We start from the raw sequence: 14157 nt of genomic DNA, 5'->3' as shown, positions 1-14157 counted from the left end.
ATGAATTTTCCTGTTTTTAAGATCATGTTGCTTTATATGACTCAGAAGATAGCAGTAGTTTGTGCTTTTGGAAAAAAATGCAGTGTAGATTTATTCAATTAAGTATATCACCTATTAACTATCATCTTAAGTGCAATCAGTGCCATATAATTAAAGAGATCACTTTTTTTTTCCCCTTCTCTCAACACTGTAGTGGTCTCCTGAAGCAGCCAATGTAACTTCTTCTTGGAAGCTTAAGAGTACCCTCTGCTGGCATAACGTGGCAGTTGCGAAATACTGCAGCACAACCTCCTGAAACAGCATCAGAGATGGACTGCTTTCCCAGCACAGCACAGCTGTGCATCTCTGCATGGAGCAAACAGCTGTGCAGTAACATTTATCATCTACAAAGGGAATGCCTGGAGCAACATCGCACCACACCTGCCATAGAGCTCTTTCCCAAACAACTGGAATTCCAGAGATGAAGTCCCATTAGGATGCCTGTCTTGTCAAATAGCCTGTCAAACGCCATCTGTGTGAAGAGCTTTAACATAAAAGAAAACTTATTCTGGGGACACTCTGTTTGTTTTGAACATGAACAGTGTGCAATGAATTGATAACAGAATTATGTCCTTAAAGACAGCACAGCTTGTGTGTTAATGACTCATCTTCCTCTCTTGTGAGTTCATGGGAAGAGTTTATCCAGCTTCTACAGCTCATGCTGCAATGAAACTCCTTGTTGCAGAGTTGACATCAGGTACAAAAAATTTATTTTAATCACTGCATATATTATAATATAAAAAAGATACAAAATTATGAAGTACTTAATTTGAAAGGTCTTTGTTTATGTGTATTATGGCACACAGGTCTCTATCTGTGAATGCATTTCTTTATAAACATAAGCATTTAGATATCTAGATGACTAAATGCAAAAATGCAGATGAGCCACAATGCTTTATTTCTTAACTTTATTACCAAGGAGAAGCTGCTGCTTCAGTCCAGGCTCTTGGACAAAGATATTAAAGAGCTCTGAGAGGCAGCCATTGATGGTGGATATCACATCACCCCTTTCTGGTGGCTGCTTCATACACCTAATGACTTCTTACATTCCCTTTTCTCCATTCCCAGTGGCCTGTTACCCTACTTGCCAAAGCTGAGCAGCCACAGCTAACCGTGCTGTTACTTGATGAATAAACGAGACAGTAACTTTCTTACAGCACCTTACAAAGTCACGGAGGGGACCCACTCATACAGCAAAACTTCTGAATTTCCCTCAGAACAAGTTAAAGTTGATCTTGGTACTGAAACTACCTGTTTAAAACTACAGCAACTACATTGCCGCTGAGAGTTATGATTAGCTATTTACCTAAATGCATTTCATATGAAAATGTCAGCTGTTGTAATGCTTTTTTAAAAGGTACTTTCTGTCCTTCTTTGCTTCAGCGCTTGAAAACATGACATTGCCTCTTTTCAATTTAAAAGCGAACTGAAAACCTGAATATTGTTTTTGTTAAATGTCAGTGATGAATCTCAGTTCCACGACTGTTCCTCTTGCACTTTTTGCAAGGCGAAGATCGCACAAAGGACCATCTTTTGTGTCTCTGCATTATCACAAGCACCATGATCACAGCTGCACATAGGAGTGTTAGTCATTAAAACTGCTAGTCATTAAAAAGAATTACTAGCAAATGAGCACCTGACAATACATTCCAGTAGATAAAATAATAGGAAATGATGGAAAAGATACTACCTCAGCAATTCTGTCATCAGGTACTGCATTTCCAAAAGGCACAGAGAGAATAATTGCACGGTGGCAAGGGAAGAATAAGATGACCCACAAAGTCTCTCTTTTTAGAATAATGATTAGCTTATTCACATATCCCTTTTCTGGGCAGCCTTTTTTAATGTAGAAAAACAAACAAAACAAGAAACCCTAAAACAAATGCATAATATGTAGGCTACCTTATACTACAAGAAAAAATACATACTGGAGAATTCCACTGAGTATGAGTTGATGGTAGTTTCTAAACAGAACTGTGCAAGCCTATGCTCTTTTTAGCTGTATTCTGTAATCCTCTTTCTGCTCCCTTTAACCACCACCACAATGTATTCCTTGCTTTGTTTGCTTGCTTCCATCAGCTTCAAATACTGTACCTGAATGGTCCTTAGCTTACTTGTGACTGTAAAGGTCCTGCAGAATGTACCTATTTTAACTCTTATACTTGCCTTGAAGCTTAGGGACAGCATGTAGAAAGGCTGCATCTAGGCTAAACTTATTAGCTTTCCCTCTGAAATGGCATAAGAGGGAATAAAATTGATTGTAGAATGCTTGCTCTGAAGGACTGGAAGGCATTACATGCAGCAGTAGACTGTAGTGAAAGTCATGTATTCTTCAATTCTGGAGAGTGGTCATATAACAACTGTGGGGGCACTGCATGCAGGTGCTAGCCAAACTTAATTTTCATCACTGTATAAACAAGCTTACATACCTAATGCAGGTATATGGAAGAAAGACTTGTCTACCTACATTTGACAACTTGTTTGATGTAATTCTACCTACAGAGGACAGTTGGTGGGTGCCATTTTTATTGGCTTGGTGGTTGGTTTTTTGTTTATTTTGTTGTTGGTCCCCACATCATCTCCCTCCCCATACATTCCAGCACAACCAAGTGCTTAGAAGGCTCTGGATTTGGGTGGTTGTGGGGGGTTTTGTTTGGCTGGTTTTGTTGGTTGGTTGGTTTTTTTTTGGTGGGGTGGGTTTTGGTTTGCTTTGTTTTCCTTTTTTCATTGTCTAAATGAAAAACATACTTGACAAGACAGCAAGGTATTCACATCTGAAAAATGTTTAAGGCACATTCCAACAAAATAAACTTTTATTGAATGCAGTATTAGGCATTCTAATTTGTGGGAACAGCGCTTCCCCGCCCAAACAGATTCCCTTTGACAATTTCTAAAAGCTGTATTTCAGTTACAGAAATATTTCTCAAGAAACACCAAACTTCAGTCTAAATTCTTCTTGAATTACAGTGCAACTAAGTTCTTCCAAATGATGACAGTTTTCAGGAGGCACTAGAATGAGAAGCCTGCAAGTGGTTTACAATGACTGGGTACAATGTTAATTGAAATTTTATACTAAAACCCAGACTGAAGAATTATATAAAAAGTGTCATTTAAGAATAAAGAAATGCAGCTTAAAGAGAAATTTATCAACATCAAAAAAACCAGCAACCTGCATATTTAATACCATTTCCACAGTATGTCATCTTGCAGAGGCTTAGTCCAATAATTTAAAACTTTAGGCAGGAATGTCTTTTGGTTTTGAATGCAGATCATAAGTCATCATGTCCAATAGGTGAAGGCTGAGTTGTTTCACTTTCTACTTTGTCTCCTGTGAAGTTAGGTATCATAATTAGAATACAAGTGTGTTATAGTTTTTTGACATTAAGAATGTTTTAAAGAGAAACCCAAATCAACATATTTATCAAGATGAAAGAAGCAATAAAGCCATACAGAAAAACTAATTGCACCATCTTCCTAGTCTAAGCTTATCATATTGTTTTTCTATATGCAACAAAGCTTTTCAAAGAAGCTGATAAGATATTGTCAGTAGAATTAAAAAGCAGCATAGCTATTTCTATTCTAACCTTATTTTTTCAGCAATTGACAGTGAACTTTCTCCTTTCCATATAACCTGTCAGAAGAAATTCCGGTATTTGTAAACAAAAAGCAAGTATTACTCAGAACTGTTTTCTATACAGCAAATTTGCTCAGTTAAGATGTTAAAACAGCCTAAAAAAAAAGGCAGAGAATTTTATTTTTATATATTGGTAAAAGCATTAATCTGAGAAAGGAGCTAACCAACTTGTCAACTTTTCACTCTGCCTTTGCTCTTATAAAATGTCAGGCCACATTAAAAATCATAGTAACTGCTAAGTTATCTGCACAGGAAAAGTACATCACTGATTTTAAAGGACTAACAACAGTGAGTACTGAGAATATAAGGTCTGAACTGAATGGCCCCAAGTAGCAATACTACATAGATCTTTACAACTTAGTACAGGATGAAAAAGCAGTCAACAGTGGGGCAAAAACAAACAAGCTAAGAAGTAGAAAGAAAATAAAGTTACAAAATTGTCTCTCATCTACTCTCCTACAATCTTCATTGCAAAAGAATCCTGTATTTCACTTTGGAATTGCAAAAAAGCCTAGGTGGAATAATGAAACACTAATGAACGTAGTTCTGTTCATTATGTGTCATCACAGAGCAAATCACACTTGCATTTCTTGACTAAAGGTATAGTTTAAGTCAAGCTAACCAGTTCTCTGCTACTTAAAGATGGATGTCTTCTCCATATTCACCTTCACATTACTTCTGGCACTTTTGTGATCACAAAATAAACAAATTCAGCTCACTCAACCAATTTTATGAGATTTCAGTTAGTTGAAGCAGCTTGCATGCAACCAGATAAATCCTTAAGTCATTGTAATTAATAATAAAGGAAAAAAGTGGAGAAGAGGAAGACCTCCTGTCTATTATAGCAGTAATTTCCTACTTCACTTTATGTAATGAATACAGACACTTAAACGTGATCCACAAATACAACCCCGAGATAAGCAAAAAAAAAAAAAAAAAAAAAAATCGGCACAAGAACAGGATGTTAAAATAATCCACTGTCTTTAAGCAAGAAAACATGCGTGCCAGAATATAGCCTACACCACAAACTACCTGACACAGACCACAGCTGTAGGAAGATGAGAAGTTATACAGAAGAGTTTACAAGTGACTATACCCTCAGACAGAAATATAGCTCCAAGCTGTTGATACAGCATATTTTAAAAAAAATCTGTCATTAAAAAGCCACTTGCCTGGTTTTACCATTTGAAGACATGTTCCATCCTTCTCTTCAAACCCTTCTGAACATACACACTTGTAACTACCTGAAGTATTAACACAATCTTGATTCTCTTTCACACAGACCTTTTCGGGAAGGTTACATTCATCTATATCTAGAGATAGGATAAGGAAAGAAATAGTCCACTGCTGTTATTTTGTTATAAAACTTATTTGTGGCTCAATCACATAAAATTCATTTCAAATACAAGGAACACTGATGAGCAGAATGCTGTTGCAACAGATTTAACTTCTGTTAAAATAATCTGTTATAGTTCTTCATTATTTAGCTTGAGTTTCAAATTTATCCAAAGATTACTGGGGCTATTTATGTTCTGCAGGCCCTTATGTGAAGAAATAAGCAACGCCACTCAACCTACTGAAGTTTCCCATAGTCACTTCCTATTGATGACATCAAAGTACAACTAAAGGGAAGGACGCATGTAAATACTATGTCACTATACTTAACATCTCCTTAAGATCATGCGTGCCTTTTGCTCTTCCCCACAGAGAAACTCTAATTTCACTCTTTTTACTATCATCTTGTATGTTATAATTCACTATGAATTAATATCATTTGAACTTGAACATCAATTGATTAACAGAAAGCCAACAGAACCCCCATTTTGCTGCTTCTTTTCTGTTACAAAACGAATACAGATGCACACATCCAGCAGAGTGGTAGTTAAATGACAAGAGACTCATGTATTTGTTTCCTTTAGACACTATAAAATACTTTATTACTTTTCTAGGAATAGTCCACCTTTAATCTTTGCCATGCATATTAGCTCAACAATATAAGGGAAGTTATAAAGACAGTCTTTACCGCTAATACCACAATAAGTGGGTTCATTTTGATAGGCTTGAAAACTGAAGCAGACAAACACGAATGCAGTTCACAGCTCCTCAGTGTGGCTAACCAAGAGTGAGCTAACCGCAAACTGCTTAATCCACCAACCTGTACATCTTTCATCTTCCTTCGTGTACCCAGATGCGCAGGTCTTACACTTGTCAGAACCTTCCCCTGTGCAACCTATGCAGCTGGCATCACATGCTAAAGATGAAATATTTTAAGCACAGAATTCAGACATCTGAGTTTTAAAGTGCTACCCTTAAAGTCAGCTTCCCAACACAAGAAGTCATTGAACCACAAAACGGTTAGGATTGGAAAGGAGTTTAAGAACACCTAGCTCCAGCCACCTGCCACGGGTGGTTCCACTAGACCAGGTTGCTCAAAGCCCCATCCAACATGCCATCAAACCACCCTGTCAAACCACCCACCTTTAAACACTGCCAGGGATGGCGAATCCACAACCTCTCTGGGCAACCTGTTCAGTGTCTCACCACTCTCACAGTAAAGTTTTCCTAATATCTAACCTAAATCTGCCTTCTTTCAGTTTAAAGCCATTCTCCCTTGTCCTATCACTCCATGCACTTGCAAAAAGTCCCTCTCCAGATTCCTAGTAGGCCCCCTTTAGGTACTGGAAGGCTGCCCTTGAGGCTTTCCTGGAGCCTTCTCTTCTCCAGGCTGAATAGCCACAACTCTCTCAGCCTGTCTTCAAAGAAGAGGTGCTCCAGACCCCTGATCATATTTGTAGCCTTCCTCTGGACTCAATCCAACAGGTCAATGTCATTGTTAGTTTAGGGGCCCCAGAGCTGGATGCAGTACTCCAGGTGGGGTCTCACAAAACCAGAGTAGAAATAACAGAAATCTCTTGCGTGCTTCATCCTCCCCATGCCCAGGCAGCCCTAGACGACATTGTATTAAATGCCTGCTGGTACCATGCCCTTTCTAGCATTACATCCCAGGCAGCCCTAGACGACATTGTATTAAATGCCTGCTGGTACCATGCCCTTTCTAGCATTACATCTGGCATTACATTATGTTACAAGATGATAAGGTGCAACAACAGATTAAAAAGAAACCTTTGCATGAGAAAGATCCATCTGTGTTCAAACAATATTGGTGATCTTTGCAAGGAGAAGCAGCACACTCATCTATATCTGAAAGATAAAAAGTGTCGTTACCTAAAATAGTAATGATTTAAAATGGCCAGATTAATACTTAAGTGCTGTGCTTTGAGATCTTGTAAGAACTGGCCCACAGAAGCTATAAACTGCATTGAGAGTACTGTTAACAATGAGTTCAGGATCAGATATGCAACGTGTCAGACATAAAAGTAACACGCTAACATACACTGTTTTGTTCAGCTTAACATTAACAAATCAAAACTGATCCTCAGAAGATGTTTTGTGATGACAGTAACCAACATTCAGAAATTCAAGAGCTCAAATTGAATAAGAATTCCAGAACACCTGCCATCCTTGCTATTTTCAAGTCTGTGTTTTGCGTGCATTTATGCTTTTTATGCAAACAGCATAACAAATAGGCAGACAGACTACTTCTCTGGAATACTGTTGATTTCTCTACCCCTATACTGCCAAGCTATGGAACTTTTTAAGTTACACATATGCATACAAATACACTGCTTATTTTTATTTTATTTTTTTTTTTACATACAGCAAATTGGAGAAAGCCAAGTTATGGTTAGGACCAGTCAAGCTGAAAACCAGCTCTACTCGGGAAGTTAAAACATGCCAGTCATGTTATTTCAAGCAAAGGGCACACCAGTACTCACAGCTAATAAATTCACACAGAAACAGATTATTTCTATCCCATGCTGCTTATCTCATCATGTTGCTGCAGACATCATTAATATTCATTACTCAATTTATACTTTATCAGTTGCAATGGTATATTGGAAAAAACAGCTGTACAAAAGACAATACTGGAGCATCTTGAAAATGTTCTTGGAGCATTCAACAGTTACCTAAGCAGGTACTGCAGAAGCTGCAATTCAAGTTCTAGTTCTCATTAGCACTTTTTAAAAGAAGCAGAGTTCACATAATTTCTAAGATACTGTTTCCAAACATCATGTTAAGGGTCAAACTCAACCAGTTACAGGGAATGCATTACTCTGCCCCTTGTGCATTCCTGCACTGGGAGTATTTTTAGCATTTGGAATTCTCCTTAAGTGTTTTATACATATATCCTCATAAACCAAGAGAAATAGGCAGGAGATTAATGGAAGCACTGAGCTTGTTGTGCCCTAGTATTTCTCTGCAACAACAGGAATAGTATGCCCTGGCTTTTAGTGAAATGTCTGAACTCTATTAGGGCTGAGCATTTATAAACATGCAGTAATGTTAAGACAATTGCACAACTACTATAAAATACGTAGATAAGCTGATGGGAATCTTGCAGTAGTTGACAAAATAGTTTAAATTGAGAGCGGGGCACTCTTTATCATTCAAATAAACACAAAACCCGTGTCTTGAAAGGAACACCCCACTTGCTGCTATCTGTATTCCACTAAAGTAGAAAGATACACAGTGAACGGTTTGATAAAGACAACCATAATCACCTGGAGATCAATGGGGAGGAAATACTACTTTCTTGCAACATGAAACTAGTTAGAAAGAAAGAGACTACAAAGTATAGAAAATCTAAACTGACAAAACACTTCCATAAAAACCAATAAAACTCGATGTGACATCATCTAATCTCATCAGCAGACATTACTACAAGACCTGTTTGAAGCCTACCAAGCATTACTCACCCACACAAGCTGCTTCTTCATTTTTAATCCAGCCTTCTTTACAGTCTTGGCAGTCCTTGTTACTTGAACCAGTACAAGTTTTACAGGCAACGTGGCAGGCTGAGATAAAAGAAAACTACAATCTGAGCTCTGTTGAGAGATTCCAAGGCAAGTCTGGGCACGCAAATTCTCAAAAAAACCCTTATTTAGGATTCACTGGAAAGTATGATATTTTAGTAGCTTGACCCTCCCATTCACAAGATTAAATCTTGACTTTATGGTGATATTACTTACAATAATGCAGCTCTACCCTACAAAAACATCCCTCCAAAAAACACCAAAAAACCCTAGGCAGCCAAACCTAGTTATTGCAGTCACATACACCACTTAAAACAGTGCCATGAAAGTCTAGTGACTAGAAGTGACAGGGTCCAATTTCCAAAAATATCTGGGGAGATCAAGAATGTAAATTTTGCTCAGTCTCTTGGGACTGGGACGAGATTTTAAACACAAGACTCAGCACTCTCACCTAATGAATGCTCAGACTACTTTGCTTGCAACTAGCTTTGAGAGCAATTTATGAAGTGATACTAGTCTGAAGAACTTCAGAAAGAAGCACACTTGAAATCCAGTTGCATATGCATTTTCTATATATTGAATGCATATCTAACACAATATAACATATGCATGTTATACTGTAAAATAAAACAAATCATACAGAAGAATTACTACACAGCCAGATTAAAAAAAAAACCCACAACATCGTTCATGTTGAAAACAATCTTATTAGACCCATAGTCAGGGTTTAGTTGCTGCAGAAATCTTCTTCAAGATGTAAAATCAGATTACTTTATTTCAACATTAAGTTCAGACACACTTAACTGGAATCAATGTGGTCTACAGTACAGATCAGCTGCTTCCATGCCCATTTACTCCAGTAAAGCTTATCTGAGAAAGGAGGAAAACCCAGCTTTCAAAGTAGTCCATTCTGCAGCAATTTCAGCTCAAGATTTTTGCACACTACTGGGGGGGGCAGCAAAGCTTGCTCTTCCCTCCCACCTCCCTCATGACCTTGATGAATTCTGCTTCCACCCAACTGACTGATATGTCATTTGTCATTTATGGCTAAAGCTGAGTGACCAAACTGTAATTATTTTTTTTTTATATTTATCAGTTTAAACTGTTTCTAGTTTTCTTTACAAAAACCGAAGAAGACAAAAAAATTTAAGCACATGTCAAAGACTCTGTTACCTGTACAAACAGAATGTGTCTCATTTCTCAAGGTATTGTAGTAACCATTAGAACAGTCCAAACAAAAGTCTCCTGTATATTCCTTGTTACAGCTACATGTGCCATCTCCACCTCGGGTACCATCACCATCACAGCGTCCATTCCCATGGCAAGGTCTTTCTGATCCACCACGACAAGCTAAAAATGATCAAAAATACTTTTAAATCAGATGCTAAAGGAAAACAATCTCCAGGAAAGTTCAGCTATAAATTTGATTTTGGGTAAAAGACCATGACTTAGGATTCTATCTATTTTCCTAACTTCCTGGCTAAAGTTCATATCCTTATTTATTCTGGACTTCTGAGAATGTTCACACTGCAGCTGGAAAAACCTAAGCAATCATTTAGATTACTGGGAATCACCACAACTTTTAACGACATAAGAGGCCAATGCTGACCTCTAACCACGTGCAAGGTTTTAGAGATTTGTAAATTAAACAAGCTTCAGGGGCTAAAATACATCCTTTACATCACTTTTGCATTGAAGACCTTACTTTCATCCAGTTGTCTCCCACCTATTTTTGTCCAATTTCTCCCATTGCCTTTTTAACTAATCCTCAGTTGCGATTTTTTTAATTTAATCCCTGTGTTTTGGCTATATTACCCTTCAAACTGGTCAAGAACTGTTGTCTACATAGTTTCCGAAAGGCCACCTAAAACCAGACTCGATGCCACAGGGAGTGTGGATGTGAGCATCAGATCAGATTAATTCTGCACATTTAAGTACCCTTGACAGTTTTGTATGTTACTTCATGCTCAGAAGACTTTTTTTCAAGCAGGATGCTCACAATGCAGCCACGTAACTACAAGGTAGCAGGCAGGTACATACTACACAGCAGCTGGTGTCTCACACAAAATATTCTACTTCACATATTTTTCCATGTCATGAAAGATAAAACCCATAAAAAGAAGGTAATCTGCCACTGTATTTTTCAAAAGAAAAATTACCAAGGCAATCTGGTCCATATGTTCCAGCAGGGCAGCAAACTTCTATTGTTTCTATACAAAACCACTTAAACAAATCAGGATACTTCTTCTTTCTGTATATGAAAGACATTTATTTATCAGAAAAAGAATAATGATTATTTAAAAGCCAACTCACACAACTGAACCTGAACAATGCAGTATAGAAACCTATTGCAAGTGACAGATTAGGAACCTTTATATTCTGTTCTAAAGACAACCTTATTCCAGGAACAAATTTCTAGAAGTCCTTCAACTTGAGACGAAAGCAGTTTTATGACAAAGGAAAACAAAAGAAGTAATACCTTGAAGTTTTCCTATGTTAGTTTGCCTCAACACCCCACTGGTAACTAAGTAGACAGTGAATGAGAAGCGAGACTGTTTTGGTGCAACACTTCTGGAACTGAATATAAAAAGAACACAGTACAGCAGCACACGCTATTAATAGTCAGCCTGAAAACAATGGTAACTCTTGAAGGATAATTAAGAATTCCCTGTACTGCTACAGTTCAGGCACAAGATTTAACATCAGTTGTTCAACTTCTTAGATCATTTATCCACAAAGATATCTCCATAAAAAAAAGAAACACAAACAAAAACTTACAGTTTGAACCACCATTTCTCTATGTGCTCTTCATGCTCTTCTACCATGTTGTTACATTCAAAGTTACTACTGTCACACAGTTTCTCTATGATCTCTACAAGACGGATTTCGCTACAAGCAGAGAAGGAAAACCTTAAGTTTAAATTAAACACAAATTAAATAAGTTTAAACATTTGACACCACTCAAGATATGGCAGAGAAGATAGACTTTAGCCTAGAATACTTTATCAGTTTATAGTGTGTTCTGAATTACTTCCAAAACAAAGCAAATACCAGAATAAAGAACTAATGAACATTACAAACTAGAAGGATGACCACAAGAACCACGTTGGCTTGCTTGCACTTATTATGTCTGCAGATTATAGGTTTGATCAATTTTCAGCTTTCCAGAAAATGTTGAGTGCAGTATTTTTCTCCTAAATTAAACATTAAGTTTCATGCATGGTTAATACCTGTTACAAGCCCACAAAGCTCACAGCAACTGAGGTTCAGGAACCCCACCCTTACATCTCAATGCTCCAACTATGATTAAAAAGTGAATTTGAAATTTGGAAGAAAAATACCCAAACATTTTGCTCAGTAACCAAACCTATTTATGAAAAGGGAACAGTAATTTGCACCTCTTCTAGTTTTGTGTTTGGCACTGAAATAGTGACAGCTCTAGGGAGGAAATACTCCTTTAATTCCAAAACAAGAGTACTGCAGTACTCCACACCTTCTATGACTAGTGACCATTATTTAAGATCCTTATTTTACAACTTTAATAATAGGAAAAAACCTATCATGATAAATGACAGCATTAACTTTTTTTTTTTTTAGTTGAAACCAGGCAAATAAAGACATTAATAAGGGGTTTCAGTCTTTACTGTAACCTTTACATTACAAAGCAATGTCACATGTTAATCAGTCAGAATTTAAGGCTCGGACATGTGAAGCTTTAGCTGCAACGTACAACTTTAAGTTCCAGGCAAACACCATTGCAGTTTGTTACACATAGTGGATATGAAACATAGCCAAAGCAGAAGTACTGAGACAGCTTACCTGGACTCATACTTTGACAGTGTTTTTTCTTCCCAAGCAGTGTTCCCACCACCAAAGTTTTTTTTAGCTGTATCTGCTAATCCCTACAAATAAACAGCACCAAAAGAATGCAAGTTACAGAAGAGTTTATTTCTAACAAAAATTAAGGGCAATAGTAAATGCTTGTATGAAAACTGCAAAAAGTGCCGTGCAGAAACCTCAGTGAAGTTTAGAAGCTGCTGGTAAAATTGCTAAGTGAGAGAAACAGCTAGTGACAATATGAAATGTGAGAAAATGTAAGTGATAGCATAACATGACTCAATTTTCATAATGCATTAACAAGGGCTTGTTACAGTCTTCATCTACATCAAAAACATACAAGTATGAAAGTTTATACCTTTGTCCTTTAAGTTCTCAGGAACTTTATTAATCACTGAACAGGGCCTCTACTTCATTTGATTTATATAGCAACTTGGACCAACTTGACCACGTTGTAACTTAAACACACAATCATACAACAGGGTAACTAATCATGATCACCACAACTTCTCCAAGTCACTAGGCCAGTGCCTACCAAATCATACTTTACACTAAACCTCCATAGTTAAAGTGATCTACAACAGCAAATATACATACAAAGAGTATGACCCATCCCTGGCAGGGTTCAGGGCCAGGCTGGACAGGGCTTAGAGCAACCTGATCTAGTGGGAGGTGTCCCTGCCTGTGACAGGGGTGCTGGAACTATATGAACTTTAAGGTCCCTTCCAATCCAAACCATTCTATGACTCTAAGTATCTGTCACAAGCTGAAGCAGCCCCTCACTGTCTGCACTGAATTTACTGTGCCGTGATGTAGGCCTGCTGAAAGTGGCGAGAGACAGAATTTTAGGAGATTTAGGGGCTCCTCATGGAGCCAAGTGTGGTATGGCCAGTAGAGCAAATGAAAGCTGCACTGAAGCACCAAAACGTTTTTGGTAGCAAAGCTCGAGGAACTATGTAACCTGCCGACCAAAAGGAGTACAACTCCTTTGCAGCAGGGAGCCACAGCCAGGAGCAGGAGGCTGCCGTGTGCCGGCTTGGACAGACGCTGTCAATACCGGAACACCCGCGGGAACGCTCCCGGAGCCTGGCCGAGGGGCAGCAGGAGCTGCAGGACAGAGAGCAGAGCAGCCTCCGGGCCGCAGCGCCGCACCGCGCCGGCCTTCCGCCGGGCCGGCTACCCTCCGCCACAGACCGGACGCTGCCCCGTGCCGCTGCACCTCAATCAGCCCGGAAGACCCGCGGCCGGCTCCTCACAGGGGAGTCTCCGCCCGCCGGCCCCCAGCCCCACCGCCCACCTGGTTGAACCTGTCCACGATACCCCGGCAGGTGGAGCACGCCAGGCGCCGCCGCTCCCCGGCGCACAGGCCGGGCGGCAGCATCAGCAGGGTAACGCAGACAGCTACGGCCAGCGGCGCCGGAGCCGGGCGAGCCGCGGGGCCAGGCCTCATGGCGAGGGCGCGGGGAGCCCCGGGGAGAGGGAGCGGGGCCGCGCCAGCCGCGGCACCGAACCCGCCTCAGCGCCGGCCGCGCACACAGCGCTCGCTCCGCCCCGACCCCCGTAGCAACCGGCCCGCGAGCTCCATTCAGATTTTCGCGACAGCTTCACGCACGCTCCGGCCGCAGGCACTCGTTGGCGGAGGCAGGGGAGCGGAAGAACGTGGTCCAATCAGCGCCCGCCACGCTCCGGACCAATCGGAAACCCCCGCGTTCTCGGAACGTTATCGGGGGAGGTAGGGAGCCGTCTGAGGAAGCAATGCGTACCGGCCTCGCG

At 39.6% G+C, this 14157-nt stretch overlaps 1 protein-coding gene across 2 annotated transcripts; it reads right to left on the bottom strand.

Annotated features, from left to right (window-relative positions):
• Window positions 1-2834: 2834 nt before the first annotated feature.
• On the bottom strand, window positions 2835-13979 carry CRELD2 (cysteine rich with EGF like domains 2). Of its 2 annotated transcripts, XM_061467517.1 has the most exons (10): window positions 13682-13979; window positions 12367-12449; window positions 11326-11436; window positions 10707-10798; window positions 9721-9897; window positions 8491-8589; window positions 6797-6874; window positions 5829-5924; window positions 4846-4986; window positions 2835-3367 (listed from the first exon to the last, which is right to left on the bottom strand). In XM_061467517.1, the coding sequence occupies exons 1-10, from the start codon at window positions 13832-13834 to the stop codon at window positions 3309-3311; spliced, it is 1089 nt and encodes a 362-aa protein (XP_061323501.1). In that variant the 5' UTR covers window positions 13835-13979; the 3' UTR covers window positions 2835-3308. The 2 variants fall into 2 exon arrangements, with proteins under 2 accessions (XP_061323501.1, XP_061323500.1); XM_061467516.1 differs by lacking the exon at window positions 2835-3367 and having other exon boundaries at window positions 4757-4986.
• Window positions 13980-14157: the final 178 nt, after the last annotated feature.

The sequence above is a fragment of the Pezoporus flaviventris genome, unplaced genomic scaffold, assembly GCF_033815535.1.
Source record: "Pezoporus flaviventris isolate CSIRO_AGI_PZ_B2104156 unplaced genomic scaffold, CSIRO_AGI_Pfla_v1 ptg000045l, whole genome shotgun sequence".
In the NCBI taxonomy this organism is placed as follows: domain Eukaryota; kingdom Metazoa; phylum Chordata; class Aves; order Psittaciformes; family Psittacidae; genus Pezoporus; species Pezoporus flaviventris.
Note: the sequence above shows the minus strand (reverse complement) of the source record. Positions and strands in the feature narration are given on the sequence as shown.

Excerpts from the sequence above, each read along its gene's own strand:
- CRELD2 (XM_061467516.1), bottom strand. The coding sequence starts at position 13,834 with ATGAGGCCTGGCCCCGCGGCTCGCCCGGCTCCGGCGCCGCTGGCCGTA. Across the intron at positions 11,437-12,366 it reads CTGTCAAAGTATGAGTCCAG|CGAAATCCGTCTTGTAGAGA; the intron begins GTAAGCTGTCTC and ends CTCTGCTTGTAG. Across the intron at positions 8,590-9,720 it reads GACACATTCTGTTTGTACAG|CCTGCCACGTTGCCTGTAAA; the intron begins GTAACAGAGTCT and ends CTTTTATCTCAG.